Below are 26,109 nucleotides of genomic sequence, written 5' to 3'. Positions count from 1 at the left end.
CAAGTGAAGCCTAAATATTTTAAAAATATTTTAAAAATATTTTAATAACTATTTTAAAAATATTTTATTAAATAAAATGCATTTTATTTGCTATTTACCTAGTTTCTTATTTACTTGAGAAGTAAAGCTTTACTTTAATTACTTCTATATCCACAATCTCATTTAATAAATATGATTGACAGCATTTGTATACCCTCACCCTCGAATGCCAAGCTTAAGCACAGTGATGAAGAGATGAGAATGGTTAGGGCAAGTTGTCCTGGCAGGGAAGCTACTCACGGGGCACCACCAGCCTTGATGTCCCCGCCTCCTTTAGCCACGCCCATCCTAAGCCTGGGTCTAGTTTCTGTCACATGCAATCAAAGAACCCTGATGGGTAATTCCCCCAAACCAGATAGTCATCTAAATTTTCCATGGATTTCCCAGAAAGGTTCCACAAAAATAGTTAACCCTACTGAAATGGTAAAGTTAGCATCACAGTTCTATGCCTTCAATATACGAACTCAAAACACTTTAAAGTTAAAGATAAGGACTCCTTAGTGACATTTTCTTTTCTGGTAAATACCAACTGTGTACAGCCAGGACACGATCGATATCAATACTGTGAGCCTGGTCAGGCCCTGCAGATCCCAACGTGAATGACCACGGTGTCCCTGCTCTAACAGGGAGATGGTTAGATAACAAATAGGGCAGTGTGGAGGGCCTGACACACAAACACAGAGGAGGGGAGGCAAAGGGCAGGCTGCACGGTGTGTGTATGCATGTGTGTGTGTGTGTGTGTGTGTGTGTTCGTGTGCACACGTACTGATAGACAGGGGTGCTGAGCACATCTGGGCATTGCTGCCCTGGGTCACTAATATCCAGACTCCAGGCACTGTGGGCCCACCCCGACCATCCACCTCTTCCTTCCTGCCCTGGTACCACCATCCAGCTAATGAATAAAGTTCTCAGAGGCTGAAGATCAGGTAAAAGTTACCTGTAAGAGTGTCCTGGTCAACTTCACATGTCAAATTGGCCAGGTAGTGCTACCTGTTTGTCTGGTTGGGCGAGTGCTGGCCTGACTGCTGCTATGAGGATATGTCATAGAATTAAATGATCACGTCAGCTACATCCACAGGTGATTCCATTTGTAATCAGCCAAGGGGAGTGTCTTCTGCAATGAGTGATGCTTAATCTAATCACTGGAAGCCTTTTATGGAGGATTCAGAAGAGACAGGTTCTCTTCTTGCTCCGGCTGGCGAGCCTCTCCTGTGGAGGTCGTCCAGACCCTCCATTGGAACCGTCAGCTTCACAGCCTGCCCTACAAATTCTGGACTCTATGTTTCCATGGTTACGTGAGACACTTTTATAAATTTTATATTTACCAATATTTCCTGTTGATTCTGTTTCTCTAGAGAACCCTAACTAACACAACTTGATTCCAGGAGTGGTTCTTAAGGAACAAAATCTTAAAAATAGGTTTTTATGAATGTTTTTCTAAACTGACTGGACTCCAAGGCACTAAGGACTCTGATTCGCATAATTAGAATGACATTGCCAATTCATGGAGTGAGCTGGCAAAAGAGATAGTCAAAACATCACCAGTCAATTCTTCTAATGCTTCATTTGTATGAAGCCAGGCTCTGAGGGATAATGTTTTTGACACCTTTACAGAGTTTTGTGGAAATAGCAAGTGTATAGATATTGGCTGGTTGTTGTTAGATACACTGGATACATTAAGGAGTGAAAGGGGTGGACTTAAGACTTCAAACGAGAAGCTTAAGCGCAGTCTCACAGATGTAAACATTTCTGTGAGTGCCCTGAAGGAAAATCTTATTTCCTGTAGCCGTACACTTGAATCTCTGAAAATCAGACTTAGAATCTTATTGTTAGAATAGCAACTTTACAATGTAAACTGAAATCTCAATCTCGCATGGTGTCTGCCGTTAAAGTGAGGACATTGATTGGAAAGGAGTGGGACCCTGTAAAATGGGATGGTGACATATGGATTGATAATGATGTTTGTGGAGAGGTTGAAACCCTAGGTCATGTTGAGTCTTCTCTCAATAAACCTGTAATAGTCTGCCCTGAGGACATAGCTACCCTACCTCCAGCCTTCCTTGAGGAACTGGCCACCAAACCTCCACCTGAAGGGATTAGCCCTAGAGTGATTAATTCTGTTTCACCAGATGAAACTGCCAATGAAGGCCCTGAAACAAATGGCTTGGAGGATACTTATAATTCTTTTCATGACCCACTCCTACCACCCCTCATTTCTTCCAGACCTATAACTAGACTAAAGTCCCAACAGGCCCCTAAAGGTGAGATACAAAGTATCACACATGAGGAGGTACATTGTACTCCAAAAGAACTGTGTGCGTTTTCTAATTTACATAGACAGAAATCAGGGGAATGTGTGTGGCAATGGACTTTAAGGGTGTGGGATAATGGTGGGAGTTTAGGGAATATAAGGCTGGATCAGGCTGAATTTGACATGGGCCCACTAAGCAGAGATTCAGCATTGAATGTTATACCTCGAGAGGTTGGAAATGGCATTAACAGTTTGTTTGGATTGTTGGCTGAAACATGGATCAAAAGGTGGCTGACATTACCTGAGGTTGAAATGCCAGAACTGCCCTGGTATAATGTAGATGAGGGAATCCAGAGGCTTAGTGAGATTGGAATGTTAGAGGGAATTAATCATGCAAAGCCTGCTCTGATACCCCAAGTATTTCTGGAGGATGCACCTTTAACCAGAACAGAGAAATAAATTCGTGAGACTAGTGCCATCATCCCTGAAGAGCTCTGTAGCTGCTCTTCTCTGTAGGTCAGATATTACTGTGGGAACAGCTGTCACTGAGCTGGAATCCTTAAACATAATGGGGATGACTGGATTCCGAGTTGGCAGAAGCCAGGTAGCAGCACTTAATCGCCAAAGACAGGACTTGGATGTGGCTATTATAATAGCAAGCTCAAAGCAGGAGTCAAAACAATCTGACTTGCAGAGATTTGTGGTGTTGGCTAGTAAACCACAAATGCAATAGATGGGCAGTCTACTAATTCTTGTTTGAGTTGTATAAACAAAAGAGTTCTAGGTCATGTGAACAGAAGTCTAACTTGAACTACAAAAACAGAGTCACGCCCCCTTAATTTCCAGACAAGAAAGTTTACAGACCCAGAGCCCCTTGAATGAAGGGGAGGCCAGGTCCTTTTGGGGGAGAACCCTGTTACACTGCCAGAAACCTATACTGTTAACCTTCCTCCAAGCTGTCGGTCTCCTTCCCCAAGGAGACCAACAGCCTTTGACCAGGGTAACTGTGCACTGGAGAAAAGGAAATGACCAGGTATTAGGGGGATTATCAGACACTGGTTCAGAGGTGACATTAATTCCAGGGGACTGAAAACGTCACTCTGGCCACCAGTCAGAGTGGGGGCTTATGGAGGTCAGGTGATCGATGGAGATTTAGCTCAGGTCTGTCTCACAGTGGGTCCACTGGGGCCCCGGACCTATTCTGTAGTTATTTCCCCAGTTCCAAAATGCATAATTGGAATAGACACACTGAGCAAATGGCAGAATCCCCACTTTGGCTCTCTAACTCATGCAGTGAGGGGTATTATGGTGGGAAAGGCCAAGTGGAAGCCACTAGAACTGCCCCTACTGAGCAAAATAGTAAATCAGAAGCAACAGCAGATTTCTGGAGGGATTGCAGAGATTACTGCCACTCTTAAGGACTTGAAGGATGCAGGGGTGGTGATTCCCACCACATTCCCGTTCAACTTTCCTATTTGGTCTGTGCAGAAAACAGATGGTCTTGGAGGATGACAGTGGATTATCATAAGCTCAACCAGACGGTAACTCCAATTGCAACTGCTGTTCCAGATGTGGTATCATTACTTGAGCAAATCAATATATCCCCTGGTACCTGGTATGCAGCTATGGATCTGGCAAATGCTTTTTTCTCAATAGCTGTTAATAAGGACCACCAGAAACAGTTTGCTTTCAGCTGGCAAGGTGAGCAACATACTTTCACTGTCCTACCTCAGGGGTATATCAACTCTCCAGCCCTATGTCATAATCTTGTCCACAGGGACCTTGATTGTCTCTCCCTCCCACAAGACATCACACTGGCCCATAATATTGATGATATCATGTTGACTGGACCTAGTGAGTAAGAAGTAGCAACTACTCTAGACTTACTGATAAAGCATTTGCGTGCCAGAAGATGGGAGATAAATCCAACAAAAATACAAGGGCTTTCCACCTCAGTGAAATTTCTAGGTATCCAGTCGTGTGGGGCATGTCGAGATATCCCTTCTAAGATGAAGGATAAGTTGCTGCATCTGGCCCCTCCTATGACCAAAAAAGAAGCACAATGCCTAGTGGTCTCTTTGGTTTTTGGCAACAACATATTCCTTATTTGGGTGTGTCTATTCGGGTCCATTTATCGAGTGATAATAAAAGTTGCTAATTTTGAGTGGGACCTGAACAAGAGGAGGCTCTGTGACAGGTCCAAGCTGCTATACAAGCTGCTCTGCCACTTCGACCATATGATCCAGCAGATCCAATGGTGCTGGAAGTGTCAGGGGCAAATAGAGATGCTGTCTGGAGCCTTTGGCAGACCCCTATAGGATGATCACAACACAGACCCTTAGGATTTTGGAGCAAAGACTTACATCTGCTGCAGATAACTACTCTCCTTTTGGGAAACAGCTTTTGGCCTGCTACTGGGCTTTATTTACTCAAATAGAAACTGAACGCTTAACCTTGGGCCACCAAGTTACCATGAGACCTGAGCTGCGTATCATGAGCTGGGTGTTGTCCGACTCACCAAGCCACAAAGTTGGGTGTGTGCAGCAGCACTCCATCATAAAATGGAAATGGTATATACGAGGCAGGGCCAGAGCAGGTCCTGACGGCACAAGTTACATGGGAAAGCATGCCCATGGCCCCCACTCCTGCCACATTACCTTCTCTTTCCCAGACCAGAGCTATGGCCTGTTGGGGGAGTTCTTTACAGTGAATTGATTGAGGAAGAGAAAACTTGGGCCTGGTTTATAGATGGTTCAGCACAATATGCAGGTACCATCCGAAAATGGACAACTGTAGCACAACCCCTTTCTGGAGAGTCCTTGAAGGACAGTGATGAGGGGAAATCCTCCCAGTGGGCAGAACTTCGAGCAGTGCACCTGGTTGTTCATTTTGCTTGGAAGGAGAACTGGCCAGAGGTGCGTTTGTATACTGACTCATGGGCTGTTGCTAATGGTTTGGCTGGATGGTCAGGGACTTGGAAAGACCATAATTGGAAAAGTGCTGACAAAGAGGTCTGGGGAAGAGGTATGTGGGTAGACCTTTCTGAGTGGGCTAAAATACATGAAGATATTTGTTCCCATGTGAATGTGCACCAGAAGGTGACTTCAGCAGAGGAAGGTTTTAATAATCAAGTGGATAAGATAATTCATTCTGTGGATACCAGTCATCCTCTTTCCCCAGCAACCCCTGTCTTTGCCCAATGGGCTCATGAACAAAGTGGCCATGGTGGTAGGGAAGGCAGTTATGCATGGGCTCAGCAACATGGACTCCCACTCACCAAGGCTGACCTGGCTATAGTCACTACTGAGTGCCCAATCTGCCAGCAGCAAAGACCCATACTCAGCCCCCGATATGGCACCATTCCCCAAGGTGACCAGCCAGCTACATGGTGGTAGGTTGATTACATTGGACCACTCCCTTCATGGAAGGGGCAGCGAGTTGTTCTAACTGGGTATGGGTTTGCTTTCCCTGCACACAACGCTTCTGCCTAAACTACCATCTCTGGGCTTACAGAATGCCTTATCTATCATCATGGTATTCCACACAGCATTGTTTCTGATCAGGGAACACATCTCACAGCAAATGAAGTGTGGCAATGGGCACGTGCTCATGGAATTCTCTTGTCTTACCATCTTCCCCGTCATCCAGAAGCAGCTGGATTGATAGAATGGTGGAATGGCCTTTTGAAAACTTAATTACGGTGGCAATACCTTGAAAGGCTGGGGTAATGTTCTCCAGGAAGCTGTGTATGCTCTGAATCAGCATCTGCTGTATGGTGCTGTTTCTCCCATAGCCAGGATTCATGGGTCCAGGAACCAAGGGCTGGAAATGGGAGTGGCACCAACTTACTATTACCCCTAGTGATGCACTAGGAAACTGTTTGCTTCCTGTTCCTGCGACCCAGAGCTCTGCTGGTCTACAGGTTTTAGTTCCAAAAGGGGGAGTGCTTCCACCAGGAGAAACAACAATGATTCCATTGAACTGGACTCTAAGATTGCCACCTGGTCACTTTGGGCTACTCATGCCCCAGGATCAACAAGCCAAGAAGGGGATTACATTATTGGCTGGGGTGACTGACCCTGACTATCAGGGGGAAATGGGGCTGCAGCTACATAGTGGAGGTGAAGAAGAGTTTTCCTGGAATACAGGAGATCCCCTAGGGTGTCTTTTAGTACTACCATACCCTGGGATTAAAATCAATGGAAAACTGCAACAATCCAATCCAGGCAGGGCTACCAATGGCTCTGAAACTTCAGGAAAAAAGGTTTGGGTCACCCCACCAGGCAAAGAGGGTAAAGGGAACATGGAATGGGGAGTGGAAGAAGGCAGTGATCAATATGAACTTCGACCACGTGATCAGTTATGGAAACGAGGTCTGTAATGCTGCTTTATTCATGTTATACTATTTAAGTGGTAAGTTATCAAGTTTAAGAATGAATATTACCCAAGGACTTGCACCCTATTCTGGAGAGATTTAATGTGTTTCTGGTTATATGCAGGACAGCTGTGTATTTTTAGGTGAGAAAAAAAATACACCTTTTATTGTTTTCTATTTAGAAATTAAGTATGGTTTAAGGTGATGAGTATAGCTGTCAAGTTGACAACGGGTGGACTGTAATGGTCGGGTTCACGTGTCAATTTGGCTAGGTGGTGCTAACTGTTTATCTGGTTGGGCAAGTGCTGGCCTGTCTGTTGCTATGAGGACATTTCATAGAATTACATCGTGATCACATTGGGTACATCCACAGCTGATTCCATCTGTAATCAGCCAAAGGGAGTGTCTTCTTTAATGAGTGATGTTTAATCTAATCACTGGAAGCCTTTCAAGGAAGATTCAGAAGAGACAGGCTCTCTTTCTGCTTTAGCTGGTGAGCCTCTCCCGTAGAGTTCCACCAGACCCTCCATCTCATAGCATGCCCTACAGATTTTGGATTCTACATTCCCACGGTTATGAGACACTTTTATAAATTTTATATTTACCAATATTTCCCGTTGATTCTGTTTCTCTAGAGAACCCTAACTAATACAAAGAGTTTCAATGGAAAGCTTCGTCCGTGAAGAAAAAAAGAGTGACATTCTAACAGGGCAGAACAAATCCCTGGGGAGAGGAGTGAGAGGGGGTGGCAGACCCAAGCCTTCCTGTGGCCTTCCTGGGGTGCTTGGTGAGCTGTTTTCTCTCTGAAATGTGCCTCCCTTAGCTTGCAGCTGCATCTCTTCTTTTGTGCAACAGGCCTGACTCATGCACGTCCCCGTGCAGCCATCACCCATGCTGTGGCCTGTAACTCTTTATATGCACCCTTCAGCACAAACAGTTGCTGTGCGGAGTCCTTCTTACGACAAAGAGTAATGGGCGCGGCACTAGCTGCCCGTCTCCTCTCCAGGGCACCAGCACACCGTCGGGACTAGGACCTACAAGCATTTAACGACACCTGGTTGCTGAGAGCTCGGCCAAACCAACAAACAAAAGCCTATAGAGACAGAACAAATGTGTTCTCAGGAGCTGGCCTTACCTTACTTGAGAGCTTCATGGTGACAGACGTCTTTGTAAAAGCAGACACCACTGCACAGAGCAGCAGCGACATCAGCATCATCATGCCACCCGCCATTAACCACGACACACTACAGAAGTAGCAGGAGCTCTCGGCTGAGGTGCACACGATGACATGGATGGCAGAGAGGGCCAGGAACGCCAAGTAGAACAGCAGAGAAAAGAAGGGTGATGACAAGGGGACCTCCAGCTCGGCCTTGCTGCACAGCGCCTTGGGGATGCTGAGCAGAAGCAGCATCAGGACCTGGAGCAGAGAAACCAGGATGTGCCCACTAGCTTCTGGCTTGGAGAGAGCACTTGACATGCAACAAACAAGAAAACGCATGCTCTCCCACTCTTAGCACCACCAATCGTGTGTATATTTTAAACAATCATATTTTGGCTGAGCCGTGACTCTGAGCTGAGAACCCCTACCTCCAGTACCAAGGCTATCCCCACTGCCATCGAGTAGGTGTCATACGGGGCCACCTGTCTGCGCAGCGAGAGGCTCAGGGTCTCCAGGGCCTCCAGATACTGCCTGAGAACCTTGGCACCCAGGTGGGAGAGCACCTCTGAGCTACTCTCTTCCAAGTAGAGTTTGATCCAATTCCCATGCAGCCTTTCTGACATTTTAAACTGCTCAAATCCAGGATCTAACAAGAAGAGAAAAAATTTTATATATTTCACAGACACACATACACGTCATTTCAAAACACCCGGTTATTCATGGCATGTGGCGAAACCTTTGTTTTTAAGAACCAATGGCTGATGAAGGTGAGCTAACTGCTGAGTAGTAGGGAACGAGGAAATCAGCAATATCTATGGTAAAATGGCAAAAGCTGAAAATGCTCGCCCACCCACTCAGCCTGCCAGCTCCACATGGTGCAAGGCCTGGGGACACACGAAATGCAGAGGTCTGCCCTCATGGAGCTTCCATTCTAGTCGAGGAGATGGATAATCAAGCAATCTAAGAAGCAGAATCTGGAGAGCCTTGCTGTGGAGAAAAACAGAGCAGGGCAGGGTGCCAGGATGCAGGGGGGATGAGCTCTGCGCTAAATGTGGTGGTTGGGGAAAGCTTTTCCAAAAGAATCACATCTGAGCAAAGACCTGAACGTTTCATTTCTAATTTTTATTTTCTGAAAAGTTCTCTGTTTAAAAACAAAAGCAAAACAAAACCTCCATATCACCCCAAGTCACATAAGGCCAAACGGTCCCCGTGCAAACATACCCGACACATCTCATAAGCCCGGCACCTGCTCCCGCAGGCGGGTTTTCACAACTGAACATATCACCCCAAGTCAATCGGCCCCCGTGCAAACATGCCCGACACATCTCATAGGCCCGGCACCTGCTCCCGCAGGCGGGTTTTCACAACTGAACATTTGTGAACATGACTCAGACAAGCCCCAAATTAAATTATCACTCGCTTGAAAATGTGCAGATGCTGCGCTAGATGGGGGCCGGCCTCAGAGAACACACGCTTTCAGGTAAAGCAGCACGAGCAAAGTCACCACCACAGGGAGGGCCAAAACAGGCTCTGGCACGGAGACTGGCTGGGGACATGGTGTGCCATCCTCAGCTGGCAGGAGAGGAGGGACAGACACCAGTTAGGCCAAGAATTCTGAAACGGAGGCTTCCTTTGACTCCACGCAATTAAAAAGAGAGAGCAAACGCAAAGAAAATAGAGCCCCTTCTGTTCCTACGCCAAAGAGACAGAAACTCACCTGAATGAAGAAAAGCAATCACCCTAAAAGAAGAGGGGAGGGGGAAGAGGAGAAGAGGGGAGAGGCGCGGAGGGGACGAAGGGGAGCAGGAAGAGGTGGAAGAAGAGGGGAAGGAGAAGGGGAAGAAGAGAAAAGAGGGGAGGGGAGGGGAAAGAGGAAGGGGGAAGGAGGAGGGGGAAAGGGGGAAGGAGAGGCGGAAGAGGGAAGGATGGGAGAAGGGAAGGGGAGAAGGGGAGAAGGGGAGAAGGGGAGAAGGGGAGATGGGGAGATGGGGAGATGGGGAGATGGGGAGATGGGGAGAAGGGGAGGGGAAGGGGAGAGGGAGGGGGAAGGGGGATGGGAGTAGAGAAGCAGAGGAGGGGAGAAGGGGAGGGAGAGGAAAGAGGGGAGCAGGTCACCTACAGGCTCGTACACAACACTGTGCTTTTGGGCACAGCAGTGGTTGTGATTGGAACTGGACAGTCATGAAGTATTTGTTTAATGTCTGTCTCTGGCAAAGGGCTGCAAGCTCGCTGAGGCTAGGGACCTGGCCTTCTCACCCACCCTGGCACATGCATAGGGGGAACTCAGTAAAGATTTGCTGAATGAATGAGTGGATGGACATAAAAACAACTGGAGGTGAGTTTCAATGCATTGTGTCTACAACAGGGTAGGGTCCTCTGCACACCTGGGGGGCTGGGCCAGGAACCTGCAGGCCTCCTGCACCAAGGCTGAGTCCTCAGCCCCCACTTCTCTCCTCACCCTGCCTGTTCCTTCTCTGCTCCATCATCCAGCCTCACTTCCTTCCTACCCCGTCTCTTCCTGTTCTCTCTCCAACATTTTCTTCTTTAAAAGTGCAATATAAAACACTCCTGAAATGCGTTACATAAACAGACAGGTTTTCACAAATCCCTAACCCTAAGTCTCTGTAGCTCTTCCAGCACTGCGTGAGGACAGAGCAGACAGGGGGCCTCAGACCTCACAGCGCACCCACTCCCCAGCTGCCCACTTCCCTTTCACTGGTTCCCCCACTCTAGCCCTAGGTCCCCTCTTCCCAAGAGCCCCTCCATGCTATTTCTCTACCATGGAACCATATTTTCTGGGTTATCCACACCCTCCGCGAGGGCAGGTAGCCTGAGAAATGGGCTCTAGAATAAAGTCCAGCCCGTGCTGCTTCCAACACCCGCAAGCTGCAGGCCAAGGTCAGGGTGCTGAGGCTCCATCCCCAAGCTGGTTGCTCTGAGGCCTTGCCCGGACCAGGCCCACTTTCAACTGAGGAGTCCCGTCCCCGACAGCGCCACTGGACGTGCTCTCCCTACCTCTCAAGAGCAGTCACAGCTGTGCTCACAGGTGGTCTCAGTCCTATCCCCAGATACCACACCAGTCACCTGGGGACAGCCAACGTCTACCAAACCCCAGTCTCAAAGCTGCCAGGACCTAGGACACCCGGGGTTGGTGGCTCAATCCCTGAGCATCCCAAATACCTCCAGCCCATCACCTGCCACAGGCCTGAGAGACAGCTGCGTGGACCAAGAGCTCACTGGGTCTGGCCCTGCTCCAGGCCCTTTATCTTCCGCTCTCCCTATCAGCTGGGTAACGTAGGCACAACGACTGATGACCAAAAGGCCCAGGCAAGTGAGGAACAGAGAGGCCACATAACCAGCCTAGGGTCACAGAGCTGGTGGGGGAATGATGAGTCTAAAGCACCCTCAGCCACTACTCTCCACCCCTCCACCCTTCACAGAGAGACAGAAGCTGGGGGGGGGGGGGGGGGGGGGAAGGGCGTGCCCTAACTACTCTCTCCCCTCTGAACTATCACAGAGAGGCAGAAGCCAACAGAAGCGGGGCAGATCTGAGCATGCATTCAAGCAAATTCCTACCGAGCACTGACAATATGCCAGGTGCAAGGTGCAGTGCACAAAAGGGAACAATTTCTGACTGTATGGACTCGCAGTTCTGTAGGTTCACACACACACACAATTACAAACTGGGGGAAATATCAGGAAGGAGAATGAGAAGGTATAATGATAACTCTGGCAGCAGCCTGGGGAACCACTTTACATCTGGGAGTGGGGGAGGCAGGAAGCCCAGCACTTCAGGTAAAAAGAAAAGGATGCCCGGGAACTAACCAGGCAAAATCCAGGGGAAGGCCGTTTTGGCCAATGGGAACAGCATGTGGGAAGACCTGAGATGAGGAAGACGTGTTCCACCAGCACCGCGGGTAAGCCGGACGGGTGGTGGCAGGCTGTACCTGACCGGGCGGACCTCCTGCACGTGGGCTCAGAACGCGTACACATTCTGTTTCAGAAAACGTAACCACTGATGGTGTAGACAAAGGGTCTCCCAGACACCATGAACTCTCACCTCAGGACTGGCCTCACCACGTTCTTTAATGGGCTTATTTCCTCTTACAGCCTCCACTGTTCCGAGTTTCTGCGTGCTATTTCTGAAATAAACAATCACCCCCTCTGCTGTTTTTCTGTTGTTATTCTTACCACTTATTAGATGAAAGGTCATGTTTTAGCAATAAGAACAAACATGCAAATGCCATCCAGCTAATAAGTTATTTTGGGGGCAAAGCAAAAAACAACAACAATAAAAGTAACAGTTGCTCCTGGCACTGACTGAAATACACACTGTAGCCAGGCCTCACCTTAAACGCAGTCCCTCACCTGGACCCGCTCTTGGAGTCACCCTCTTAGGACTGAGAGCTGGTGCTCATGAAGTTCTATCTGCCATTTATTAGACTTGGTCCCCAGAATTCCTCACTTGGTAGCATTTGTCTTCCACTAGACACTCAAGGAGGTCAGTTTACATCTCAGAAAAAACTCATGGGGGTTCAGTCTACTTGGTTGCGCCCCACTATTTCAAGCAGGAAACTACCCACATCACATTCAATGCTACCTAAACTAGGAGTTGACCTCCTCTCAATTCTCAGACAAGTCTCAGTGTCAAACACGTTATCCCTAGATGTCCTGGATGTGGTATAGCAAGTGCTCTGAAAATAGAGACCTGGGGAGGTGCATGCTCCCTTCTCTCCTGATTGTTCCTGTCAGCATCTCAACACCCTCTAACAGCTTCCTGCTTAAAAATAAAAACAAAATAACTCCTCTTGACCCCTCACCATCCAGTTCATCATTCACTCCTCCTCAGAACTGTCCATATTTGCTGCCTCCAATTCCTCCCCTTTCACGCTCACTGGCACCCTTAAAAGTCAGGCTTTCAACCAGTCCTTCACACAAACTGCTCCTGACGAAGCCCCCAACATCCTTGCACTGCCAGATCCAATGGCCAGTTTTCAATTCTTCATCTTCATTTTATTTAACACAGCTGCTCCATTCCTCTTCCTTGTAATTCTTTTTCTTGGCTTCTTGGACACCAACCACAACCCACCCCCACGCCAAACCCCACAAGCACATGTAAAGCTTCCCTGCCTCAGTAACTCCACTCTTTCGGTTGTTCAGGCTGAAAATCCCAAGTCAGTGCTGTCCTCTCTGTCTGCAGGTCTTGCCAATCACCCCTGCCCACTTCACTCCTATCTGCTTCCCCACTTGTGTTCCTTTCCTAAGCCTCCTACCACCATCCAGGAGACTAATACTGAACTTCTTTGCTTCTTGCTCCTCTTTCTAGGACACATGGCCCATGAGAGCAGAGCCCTGCAGAGCGTTCAGTGCTGTCACTCCAGTGCCTTGAACAGCTCTGGCTTTTAACAGAAGATTGGCAAATATTTGTTAAGTGCGTATATTTATTAAAGAACTTAATTTAGATAACTGCATCTGTGGGCATTACTAATGGTGACAGGTTCTAAAACAGCAGGAAGACAATCCACACAGAGAGATGACTACAAAGAATTCCTACTACTAAATGCACACCAGAAAGAAATCCTAACCCAAATACACATCACAAAGGCACCATGGGAGAGCCCTAGGTCAGCAGGAGTATGAAGTCCTAATAGAAGTTGAAAAACTATTAATTGGCTTACCTTTCTTATATAGTGGAACATTCTCTTGCAATAATTTGCTAAGCTGTGCTGCATTTAAATGTAAAAATCTTAATTGTTCTCTCATCGGCTTTCCTTCTACAACTGGGAATAAAAGACTTCCTACACTGTTCTTTGGAATTGGCAAACCAAGCCCTATAGCTAGTGTTGCAGCCAAATCAGTCTGTTGAACATGCTTTGGATGTCTGATACCACCTAGAAAAAAGAAAACAGTGTCTTAAGTGGCAGGCTTCTAGAAAGTGCCAAGCTGCAGTCATTCTGAATTTGACCTACTATAATTAACATAGGTCAAAATACCTATTTCTCCAGACCATTCAATGTAGATTCATATAGAAGACACGTTATCTAGTTGTTTTTTAATCTTAGTAAATTTACTAACTATCCATTCTATGTCAAGTACAGCACTCCAGAGAAACTCAAAATCGAGTGAGCTGGGGGGTAGGAGGTGGCCAAGCAGATGCCGAGGGACAGTCACTTCAGAGGAGAAGCAGCCTCTGTTCCCTGGGCAGTGGCAGAGGCCTGTCCTGCTCTTTGGATCCAGAAGCCTTCACACACTGTTCTGACACGCACGCACACACGTGCACACAGGGCGGGACCTGGAAACACACAGCAACGATTCCCAGTGACCCCTGAGTGGAAGCAGGCAGACCCCTGGGGAGAGCAGGAGGAGGCTGGGCTCAGTAAGGGCCTGGCTCTGTATCAACTCTGAAAAGCAAAACAAAACTAAGAAATGGAACCTGATCTGCAAAAGCCTCTGCAACAGGAGATCTATGAACAAGGCCCACCCAAGACAGGAGAACCCAGCGGGCAGCAGATAGCCACTGGCAGACCCCAGACTGCTGCAGACTTCAGGGTACAGACAGTCAGGGTCCTCCACAAACAAACCACAGGAAAACAAAAGAGGGAGGAGAGGGAACCTGGACATTAAAAGAGGCAGCCCAGGAAAAAAGACCAGGGAAAAGCTAAGCTAGGAAGAAGACTCGCACTCAGGAAGAAACCAAAAAAAGTGCAAAATGTCAGAGGCAGAGTGGTCAGCTGGACTGAAGGACACTCAAGAGCTGAGTGAGAAAAGGCCAAGTGGCCACTGGCTGAACAGTCACATGGGAAGCACGGGTGAGCACACCTGCCGCGAGCGGTCAGTGTAGCCTGACTGCAGCTGGGCAGACAGCTGGGGGGCAGCACAGTGGCGGGCTGGGGGCTGGGCGGGGCTGCACAGACAGCTGGGGGGCAGCACAGTGGCGGGCTGGGGGCTGGGCGGGGCTGCAGTGTGGGAAGGGGGCGTAGGAGTGGTGGGGTGGCAGATGCTGGAACATGTCTGACTGCAGATGGGAAGGGTCCTTAGTATTCAGCCGTATTCCAAACACAGTTTTAAATGATGGATACAAGTTGAGGTATTTAAGTTCCCTTCATTCATATATTTGGTTCATATGCCTGGGAGCAACCTGCAATTTTTATTAACAGTTCCAGAAATCCACACAGTGACATTCATACCACCAAACTCCTACAGAGAATATTTACAGAACAGAACAAGGAGTGCAAATTCCAAACTCGGATTGCCTCTCACCCCATTAACTTATATTTTCACACCGATGAGAATATTTTAAATGCATGCAGCTTCCAAAAACAATTATTAAAATTAAATTCAGAGTATGGAAAACAGAAATGTTGTAAGACGTGACGCATGCTTAAATTCTCACCAGCTTTCCTTTCAAAGGCAGAACTGATGAAGATCAGAGGAGTGTTCACCTCTTCTATGGAGGAGGCCCCGTGACTTCCTGTTTCAGACATGCCATGGTCACCACAAAGCACCAGCAAGCTGGGGAGAAGCATCCCTCTTTCCTGCAAGTCAAAGGAAAGGCACTTCCCCTGCACTCACGCTGGAGAGAACACGTGTTCTTGTAAAGAAAACAATTTTACTTCGGACTTTAGCATTTACTTTACAAATAGTAGGTCCTTCTAAATGAATTAGACTGTTCTTCCTATGAGCCGATTTAAGGATTAAGGTCAAATAAGGTGACAGTTAAAGAGGCCAGTCATAGAGTGCAGGGGTACGTGAGGGTTTGGCTCAGGTGGGGCTCTGTCTCTGCCACCTCCCAGCTGTGGGAGCTTGGGCATGCCATCTCTTGTGGCTTGATTCCCTCACCTGTGAAATCGAGACACCAGCAACCCATTCTACAGGATTGCTGAGAGGAAAGCACAAGCAACCAGCAGATGGCGCTCAGAGCCCCCGGAATGCCCAGGAGCTGCCCCTCCACCGGAGCCCTCCACCCTGGGCGGGCCAAGTAGGCTCTGCCTCCTCTTGCTCTCAGCACGGAACATTCCTCTGCAGACGAGGCATACCCTGCCCCTCCCTCCCACCTCCCTTCTTGTTTTCCCCCTCCTGCTCCCCCCTCCTCTCTCCCTCCTTCCTTCCCTCCCTTTCCTCCCTCCCCCTTCTTTCCTACTTTCTCTCCCCTCCTCCATCCCTTTCCCCTTCTACCATCCCTTTCTCCCTCCCCTGCTCCCCTTCCTCTTCCCCTCCATCCCTGACCCCTTCCGACCTCCTTCCCTTCTCTCTTCTTCCTCTCTCCTCTTCTCCCTCCCCTGACTCCTTCCTTCTACCCTCCCTCCCACCCTCCCTCTAAGACTTCCACCCATCTCCCTTGAAGAAGGTGCTGCTGCCTCTGCCCTCATATTCACCTATGGCACCAATAACTTCCTAGCATACTTGTGATTATACTTATTATGTTTCTTCTCTGCTATTTGTCTTTCCTGGTTAAGATGTAAGCTTCCTGAGGGCAGAGAGCCGACCCCAGAACAGTTAGTGAAAGAAGAGGCACTCTATAAATACTCATCGAGTGGCTGAGTGGGTGAGTGCATCTGCACCGTCACAGCAGTAGCTGTCCTACAGGACCGCGGGGAGCTCAAAGGGGTCTCGGCACATTCGCTTACAACGACCGACAGTGGGCAGAGGTTCCCCCAAGAGTGACGGCTTCTAGGACACAGCCAGCAACGTGGAAATCCGCAACCATACAACTATCCCGCAGAACACTGCCTACCTTTGACAGCAGTGAAGTGTGAATCTTCATGAGGACGCCGTCCATCTCGCTGAGTTTGCGTCCTATCAGGGGGCTGTCCGGCCCAGACACGTGGCCGATGTGGTCCAGGCCCAGGTAGTGGAGGATCAGCACGTCCCAGTCCTCTCTCCCCAGCACTGTGTCCAGGTGCCTCGTGACGTTGTTATCAACCTTGGGGGGAAAAGGCCGGATCAGTCTTCACTCCCGTTTAAAATCTAGGAGGACAGGACCCATACGATTTGAAAAGATAAAAAAATTTAAGTCATAAAAAATTAAACAAACATTTGCATTAAATTAAGCTTTTACCAATATAGTTTTCATGAATCTAGGTTGCAGATGGAACATATTTTGCAGATAATTTAAATAAGCAATGTTGTTCTTACAAAAGGAAAAACTTTTTTTGTGTGGAATCACTCCTGGGCTTAGCTAAAGCATGGCAAATAATCCAGTTAAAAGGGCCCCAATGGTTACAGAGGCACTAAGGGCTAAGCACAGTTAATTAAAGACAGGGCAGGGCCCAGAACCACAGGTGACAAGCAGGGGTGGCAGTCCCGTGCTGAGAGCGGAGGGCGTCTGTAAGTCCCTCACGGGGATGAGCAGTCGAACACCCTGAACAGCGCAAGCCTGGTCAGCCCTGACCGTTCACCTCAACCAGCTCATCTCCCTCCCATGAGAAAAAAAACACCACAAGGAAAAGCATCTGAGTGAATCCATACTATGCCTTGGAAAAACTCAGTCATTACTGAAAGAAGTGCCTACACAGGCAAACGTGCTGGCTGGAAGCTACACGGGCCCAGAAAAGCACGTTCTCAGAGCCACAGAGCCACTGTGAGGAGGGCCTTTCGGTGAGCAGGATCTGAAGCTGAGATGTGGCCCAGCTCATTCAGGGTGGGCCTTAATCCTCTAACTGGAATCCTTTATAAGAGAAAAAGTCCCAGAGATACTCGGAGAGAAAAGCCAGAGAAGCTGAGAGACAGAGCAGCCAGAAGCTGAAAGTAACAAAATCTGGGAGAGAAGGACCAGCAGATGCCGCCTTGTGCCTTTCCATGTGACCGAAGCATCCCAGATGCCAGCAGTCTGTCTTGGGGAAAAAGATATCATCCTGCTGATGCCTTGATTTGGACATTTTCACAGCCTCAAAACTGAAAACTTGTACGTTAATAAATCCTCATTGCAAAAACCAACTCGTTTCTGGTATATTGCATTCCAGCAGCTTCAGCAGATCAAAACAGAAAGATCCAGACAAGCACATCTACATAGGCAGGAGTGCACATGCACACCTGGCCCAGCATTAGGGTGTGATCCCAATGCCAAGCTCTTACTTCTGCCCCACGAAATCCCTGCAGCCTGCCCTCTAACCTGCCTTCCTTCTGCCTCTAGTGCTAAGTCTGTGACCCATGGACGTCATGGTCATTCTCCTGGAGCCCCAATCACTCACAGCATAGACTCGCTACACACTGAGCCCAGGTTCGCCCGCCTCACCATCTTTCGTCACTTGGCCCAAGAGCCTTGGGGCTCTGCTAAATGCAAATACTGCCACCCCACTCTCCTCCTGGGATTCCCTGATCAAAGTACAGTTCCAACAGCTCCTCCACCATGAAGCCTTGCCTTCCAGTTTTCCAGCTGCAGAAACAAATACCATATGACGGGTGGGCTTCACGGGAATTGGCTGGCTCACGGTTTCGGAGGTTAGAGGCAGGCTTCCTCTCAGGATCACTATCTTCTGGCTGGCCTCATCCTTTGGGGTTCTTTGGCTTTCCATCACACAGCAATGCACATGGTGGTGTCTTCTTTCTCCTCCAGGTTCCCCTGATGTCCTGTCCTGGCTGTTCCTGTGGCTTTTCTCTCTGTGGCCTTTTCTGTAAGGTCTTCAAGAATGGATGAAGAGCCATTCTCATTCAGTTGGGTCACACCATAACTGACATAACCTCATCAAAAGGCCCTACTTACTAGGGTTCACACCCACAAGAATGGGTTAAGATTAAGAACATGTTTTTCTGGTGTACAGAGCTCTAAGACCCCACACCCTTCCTGATTCTTTGAACCTCCTCTCCACAAGGCCTTAGCTGTTCTAGGCTCGGGGCTCTATAAAATTGTGTTTGTGCGTCCACTGTTTACATGAATGAATAAGTTTTTAAATCTTTCCACATCCGTTCCCAATATATTCATAAAAAAAAGCCACACAGAAAATAGTTTTGGTTCTCATTATACAATGGAGTACCAGGACCTATTTAGTACAACATACTTTTCATTTTAAAAACTGACCTCTGTGTAATCTGACACAAAAAATGAGGTGGTCCCATCATAATCCACAAAATGCTTTGGGAATAATTTAAGCCATGTTTCGTCTCCATAAAAGATGATTCTTTTTCCAGCAGCTTTTGCCTGTCTTAGCACATTGTCTTCTAGTACTGCTGGAGAATTGAAGTTCCTCACGACATCAACAAAGCCAGGGAGGCTCCCTGTCATCAATGCCTGCAGGAAGAAACAGCAAGAATCAGAGCACAAAATACACGTGTGCAGAAAGAAAACGGGCACTGAGGCACTTTACAGGCAAAGCAAGGTGAGCCTAAGACTAGGGCATCCCCAGTACTGGAGGCTGACCAACGTGAGGACAGCAACCAGGAACAGGGGAAAGGCTAAACAGCACACTCAGTACCACAGATCTGACCACTGCAAGAACAGTTCTTTAGCTGCTAAGAAAGAAAGGAGGCTGCAGCAGAGACAGCTCCAGAGCAGCGGCCAGAGCAGAAACCATGGGCAGTAGAAAGAAGCAGACAGTAGAAAGTGTGGTGAGCATGGGAAACACCAACCATGGTGTTGTCAAACCCACTGTCAGGTTCCCACTTAAACTTCAGATCTGCTTCCTATGACAAGCAAACTCTACTCATGGATCTAACAACTCAGCTATTCTAATGTCCCACCCTGAGAGAGAAAACAGACTCATACAAGGAGGAAAACAATCTTTAAAGTAATTCTCAGAGTGAGCAGGCCAGAGTCAAGGGTGGGGCCATCTCTTAGGCACCCACCCCCAGCTCTATGCTCCAGTGCGCACTGAGGGGGTGCGTGGCCACCACAGCCGAGAGGGGAGGGTTCTAATTCCTCCCACGGCATGTTCTCACACCTTTCCTGATGGAGAAGTAAGTCAATCACTCCATGCTAATACTTTTCAACTCAAGGCCAGAGTAGTGGGTAGTGACTCTCTAGGAGCTAGGTTCACACAAACTCCAACACTGCACTCTGGGGTCTGCGCAAGGAAAACAGACAGCTAGGTGATGCTAACAAGAGACAGGTGATGCTAACAGCTGTACTCTTTTGCCAAAACTCAATACCAAATAAATGCAAATATGAATTGACTGGACCTCTGGAATTCTGATGAGGAGTGCAGCAAATTCTCCCCCAAAGCAATGATAAAACTGGACAAAATTGACAAAAACAACTGCTTCAGAACTTTGGAAATTCACCAGAGATACAGAATAACAAACTGAGAAATGCTGACTCAGGAGAAACTACTGAAACGCGAAAAAGTGGGTATCCGTGGCATTTTAATGAGGCGCTGCTCCCAAGCCCTGCCACTAGTTCCTGTGGGGCCAGGAGGGCCTGACATGATCTGGAGTGCCACAGAAAAACCTAGGGACGTGGGAATACACAATGGCAACAGGGGGAAACCTTTTTTGATAGACATATGTCCAGGCAGTAACTTTGGACCCAAGCTTGTTCCTGAGTAGAGGATCTTCTTTCAGCATGTAATTTCAATAGGAGGGCATACCACACATGCAGAGTGGGCCTAAAAGAGAAATGAATTCACCTGGCAGCTCTCTGAACAAAGGGTTTCACAGCTGGTCTTCAGAGACCAGGATTTCTTTAAGGTGGAAGTAGCAGTGAACAGGGGTCAGAAAACTGTTTCAGCCAAATACATGGTATCACCCTGTCTGTCTCCTCAACTCTGAAATGAAGATAATAACTGCACTTCCTACCTCAGAGAGCATACATAAAGTGCACACAAGATACAATGCTAAGAGCACTTTCTGGTGTTCCATTAAAAGCAGGGCCCCCATTACCAATCATGGAACCTGAGGATATAAGCAAGGATTACAGTTTACAGGGCTAATGCTGATTTGAGAGGTATAAAAGTAAAACACTATGCTAAGACTAGAATTATCTCATTTTACAGTCCCTATTCATGCTCAGTTTGCTTTCTGAGCAGAGGAGGGACCCTGATATTCCAACACCTGGGATGAGGGGCCTCCTAATGCCTGCTAGCACTATGGGCACTAGCTGGTTTCAGAGAGGCATTGCCTCAGAGCTAAAACCATGTCCTGGAGTAAGGTCTGTTCCAGACTGTTCTAGTTTGCTAGCTGTCAGAATCAATATACCAGAAATGGAATGGCTTTTAAAAAGGGGGAATTTAATGAGTTGCTAGTTTACAGATCTAAGGCCGAGAAAATGTCCCAATTAGAAATGTCCAATCAAAGGCATCCAGGGAAAGATACCTTGGTTCAAGAAGGCCGATGTTTAGGCTTTCTCTCTCAAGTGAGAAGGCACATGGCGAACACAGTCAGGGCTTCTCTCTCTCAGCTGGAAGGGCACATGGCGAATACGGCACCATCTGCTAGCTTACTCTCCTGGCTTCTGGTTTCATGAAGCTCCCAGGGAGGCGTTTTCCTTCTTCATCTCCAATGGACTCTCCGCTTCATGGTGCTGCAGCATTCTGTGCTCTCTCTGAATCTCTCATTCTCCTCTTTTATAGGACTTCAGAAACCAATCAAGACCCACTCAAATGGGTAGAGACATGTCATCCCCTAATCCAGTTTAACAACCACTCTTGACTAAATCACATCATCCAGGGAGATGATCTCATTACATTTCAAATATACAGTATTGAATAGAGATTATTCTACCTTTATGAAATGGGATTTATATTAAAACATGGCTTTTCTTAGGGGGCATACTTCCTTTCAAACCAGCACACAGACACCCAGCCAACGTCTAGAGAAAGCCCTGCCAGGATGGATAGGAGAGAAAGAGTTTGGAGGTTGAGTTCTGCCGAGTCTGTAGGCTTGGTAAATACTTCCTTGGTCTCTTCACACATCTGTGTGGTCAATGATTTTTCAAAACTGGCTAGAGTATTTCCGGTCCATCGCTCTTCCAGACCATGCCACCCACACCAAGAGGTCGTTTCCCCTTTCTTTGAACTCCAGTGGGGCCCTGGGAAACACGTGGAGAGCGACATGCTTCATGGCTTCAGTGCTGGATCACAACACACACCAGCTTTCTGCTGGCACGCTCTCTGAGAACGGTTATGCAGGAACCCAGCCACCATGTGAAGAAGCCCAAACTAGCCCCTGCAGAGACACCACGTGAATAGGAAACAAGGATCCTGCCAGCAGCCAGCATCCACTACCACACACGACTGTGAACCAGCCATCGCGGCTGCAGCCCCAGCTGCTAATCTTACTCTGAGGCCCAAGATGTCAGGAGCAGAGACAAGCCATCCCCGACCCACAGAATCAGAATGTTCCATGTAGTTTTGGGAAAATGTGTTATGTAGCCAGAGTCACTGGAACATGATGCATTAACAAAAACATAATAGTAGCTTCAGATGGCTGGCAGAATTGGAAGAGCCTTGTTAATGGAGGCTTTGCGTGATGGTTTAGGGGAAAATGTTACTGGGATCTGGAAGAAAGGGAATCCTTGTTACGAGAAAAGGTATGATGGAAGTTTCTGTGCCGATAAAATGCTCTGTATTATTCTGTATCTTGCTCAAGGGGGGCAGTTGCGTGGGTATACACTTAGTACAACTGAGAAAACTACAGACTTAAAAATGTGTACACTTTATTGTATGAAAGTTAGATCTCACTAAAGTTTTTTTTTTTTTTTTTTTTTTTAAGGAAAGACAGAGAGAAGGAAGGAAGGATAGAAGGAAGGAAGAGAGGAAGAAAGGGAAACATCTTTTTAAACATTTTCTTGTTTTATTGTATTTTGTTTCTGCGTTTTCGTTACATGGGCTGGGGCCGGGAATCGAACCGAGGTCCTCCGGCATAGCAGGCAAGCACTTTGCCCGCTGAGCCACCGCGGCCCGCCTCACTAAAGTTTTGATTTGAAAATGTGAGCCTTGCCTAAGCTGGTGGACACGCCAAGGTTTTGCCCTTCCACAGACACTTTAAACAATAAACAAAAACTGGCAAGGCCATCTTGCTCAGAGCTTGGGGAAACTGTTAAAGCGTTGCTGTGATTTCAGATTTCAAGCAGAGACTAAGAGAGCCCTTCTAAACCACCCACCATTATAAAACATTAAGCCAAGTTGTTTACCTTGATTCGAGGCATGGTAACTGTGGGTGGCTTTGCTTCAGCCACATAACTGTGAGAAGCTCCTTTTTCCACGAGATAAGTTAAATAGGGCATGAATTTCACACCCTTTGACCCAAACACAAAATCATCCCTCAAGGCGTCTATTAGCACAATAACAGCTTTACTGAAGAGTGGCGGTGGGAGCTTAGTCCAGTTGGAACTGGCTCCTAAAATATGTTTGAAAAAAGACAAAAAAGAAATTGAATTTTAATCTTGCTTTAGCATTTAAGGACCTTTGTAATTTTGCCTGTGCCTACTTCCCCAGCACACATTCTGTCATATCTACCTATCCCGACCCAAAATAAATAGGCCTGTTCTTGCTAAGCATTCTGAGATTGGGGATCAGGGAGTAAGGTCACTACCACAGTTCCCAGTGGTAGTGAACTGCCATAGCTGGGAGTGAGAACCAGGATGAAACAGAATCAAGCAAGGGTTGGGGTAGTACTTAAACGGCAATGGTGGAACAGGTGTGGGGCTAGAGACGAAATTGGGTTTTATGTGGTACAGAGGACTAGGCGGTGGAGTCCTGACAGGGGGTCGTGGAATGGGACATTTAGGGGACTCTTAAAACACAGCGCTGCATGTGGGGGTGGGCCAGTGTCTTCCAACTCTGCTTACATGGTCAGAGGGTGGCACTGGGTGACCTGGTCCCGAAAGGGAAAACCTTTACCTGGGATGTACCATGAAGCAGGTGATGGAGAGGAAGTCATAGAAGACGGGGCGAGGGGGGCTGGCAGGAACCTTACCTGATGTAAATGGTTGGGCAAAAACAGTGCCTGGAGCAGGGAGTGAGCCAAAGGCCTGCTCAGGAAAGGGGGAATCACTGGACGAGCACAGCTGGGGAAAGGTGGGTGCCCTGATGCCAGATCACCTTGTGACCACGGAGCAGGATAGAGGAGGGAGGTATGGTGGCTGCCTAAAGGTGGTAGTGGGACAGACTTGGGAAGGACACAGAAGACGAGGCTGAAGTGGTAAGTAAGGGCTCTGGAGGTGGGGGCCCAGAATGGAAGAGAAGCCCAAGGGGGAAAGAACCCTTGGCGAAGGGGGAGCCCGGAAGGAGGGGGCCCTGGGAAGGGGACCGAGCGGGGGAAGAAGGCCCGGGGGACTCGTACCAGCCGAGGGCTCGGGCGCCGGCGGTTCCGCTCGCGGCTCCGTTCCGGAGGAGGAACGAACCGGAGCCGGGAAGAAGCCCCGAAGGAAGACAGCGACCCCGAGCACCTCGATCGCCACGCAGCAGGCGGCGAAGGTCCCGGAGCCCAGACGCATCTTGCCCGCCTGCCCACCGGGCCGGACCTTGCTCGCTGGACAGCGGTCTGAGCCTTGCCCCGCGGCAGGTGCTTTGGGGCCGAGGAGCAGCTTCTGAGCATGCGCGAAAGGGCCGCCGGGCAACAGCGGGGGGGGCGGTCCCCAGGGAGCACGTCACGTCCGCTAGCGCGCCGGAAATACGTAAGTCGTCCCGCCCCAGACACCGCCCGCCTGCAAGTCCCCGCCCCTTCCCCGCCCACCCACAAGTCCCCGCCCCTGCCCTGGCCCCCGCGCGTGAGCCCGCCCCTGCCCCCTCCCCTCAGGACCCCGCCCCCTGCGCGTCCCCGCCCTGCCCCTTCCCCTCAGGACCCCGCCCCCTGCTTAATCCCGCCCCCTGTGCGTCCCCGCCCCGCCCCTTCCCCGCAGGACCCACGTGGCCCCACCTTCTGTTCCTCCCCTGCATGGCCCCGCCCCCGCCCCGCCTTGGAATTTTTTTAAACATGTTTAATGATATACTTCGCTCCCATATAATTCACCCTTTTAAGTAAAAACCTTTTCAGTGGTTTTTAACATATTTAGAGTGGTGCATCCATCAACACGATCAATATCAGAACATTTTTCTCACCCCAAAAGGAAACCTCGAACCCAGGAGCAGTTACGCTCCATTTTCCCTGCAAACCTTCTGCCCTGCTTCTTGTCGTTTCCTAAACGGACCCCACACAACGTGTGGCCCTTGTGACTGGCTTGTTCTACTTAATGCTTTTTGTTCATCCGTGTTGTAGTGAATCAATACTATATTTCTATATCCAAATAACATTTCATTGGAAGGATACACCACATTTGTTTATCCATTATTCAGTTGATAAACATTTGTACTGTTTCCTGTTTGGAGCTATTTATAATGCTGCTATTTACATATATGTAAAAATGTTTGCATGGAGGTACATTTTCATTTCATTTAGGCATATACCTAGGTAAGATTGCTGGGTCATAAGAAAAACATATGTTTAACTTTTTGAAGAACTGACAGACTGTCATCCAAAGTGACTGCCCCATTTTACCTACTGACCAGAAATGTACGACAGTTTAAAATACTCTATATTCTCGCCAATTTTATCTATTTTTAGAATTTATAGCCATCACAGGGGGTGTGTATTAGTCAGGGAAAGAGAACCAACAGGATATATGTCTAGTGAGCCAGGCAAGCTGGGATTCTGTAGGGACAGCCAAGGAGAGAAATTGTGGTAAAAGTGATATTCAAGTCTTGAGTCTGAATTCCTTAGGGGAACTTGGGATGCTGGAAATTCAGGTAAGAGTTGATGATCTCTGGAATCCTCGATTCTTTGTGTTAAGACCTGCAACTGTTTGGATGCGGTACATTCACATCATGGAGGGTAATTGTACTTGTTTGTAAGCTTCCAGAATGCACTATACCAGAAATGGAATGGATTTTTAAAAGGGGGGATTTAATAAGTTATCAGTTTTCAGTTCTAAGGAAGTGAAAGTGTCCAAATTAAGGCACCAGCAAGAGGTTTCCCTCACTCAAGAAAGGAGATGGATCAGGACCACCTCTGTCAGCTGGGTGCTCACGTGGCTGGCATATGCTGGTCCCTTGCTCCTGAGCTCCGTTGATTTCAGCCTCTGTTCCTGTGGGGGTTCCTCACTTTGCTTCTCTCGGGCTGGCTTTCATCTCTTGGCTTCCCTTGGCTCTCTTCAGATTCTGGCTTGTTTCACATCTCATGGCAATGTCTGCTGGGCTCCACGTATCTCCAAACGTCCGTGTCTCTGTCTCCATGTGTCTGCATCTGTGTCAGCTCTGCTCTGAAGTATCTGTTAGCTCTGAGGCTTCTGTCATTTCTGACTCTTTCCAAAATGTTTCGTCTTTAAAGGATTCAAGTAAACTAATTAAGACCCACCTGGAATGGGTGGAGTTACAT

The 26,109-nt window shown here is 48.2% G+C and overlaps 1 protein-coding gene across 9 annotated transcripts in view; it reads right to left on the bottom strand.

The window, feature by feature from the left end:
- PIGG (phosphatidylinositol glycan anchor biosynthesis class G (EMM blood group)) overlaps positions 1-24,305 on the bottom strand; it is an 80,033-nt gene extending 55,728 nt beyond the window's left edge. For 4 of the 9 annotated variants that reach the window (XR_013165671.1, XM_077136158.1, XM_077136159.1 and 1 more), the window contains exons 1-8: positions 24,040-24,305; positions 22,889-23,094; positions 18,842-19,051; positions 16,559-16,747; positions 15,218-15,359; positions 13,503-13,715; positions 8,253-8,470; positions 7,801-8,082 (exon numbers count right to left, since the gene is read on the bottom strand). Coding sequence is in view for 8 of the 9 variants with exons in the window: in XM_077136158.1 (XP_076992273.1) it covers positions 7,801-8,082; positions 8,253-8,470; positions 13,503-13,715; positions 15,218-15,359; positions 16,559-16,747; positions 18,842-19,051; positions 22,889-23,094; positions 24,040-24,193 (1,614 nt within the window). In the remaining variant the exon portion in view is untranslated. The other 5 variants (XM_077136163.1, XM_077136165.1, XM_077136161.1 and 2 more) reach the window with 5 other exon arrangements.
- Between the last annotated feature and the right edge of the window lie 1,804 nt (positions 24,306-26,109).

This window comes from Tamandua tetradactyla, chromosome 19 (genome assembly GCF_023851605.1).
Source record: "Tamandua tetradactyla isolate mTamTet1 chromosome 19, mTamTet1.pri, whole genome shotgun sequence".
Taxonomy (NCBI): Eukaryota; Metazoa; Chordata; class Mammalia; order Pilosa; family Myrmecophagidae; genus Tamandua; species Tamandua tetradactyla.
The sequence above is the reverse complement of the archived record's forward strand: the minus strand, read 5'-3'. Positions and strand labels throughout refer to the sequence as shown.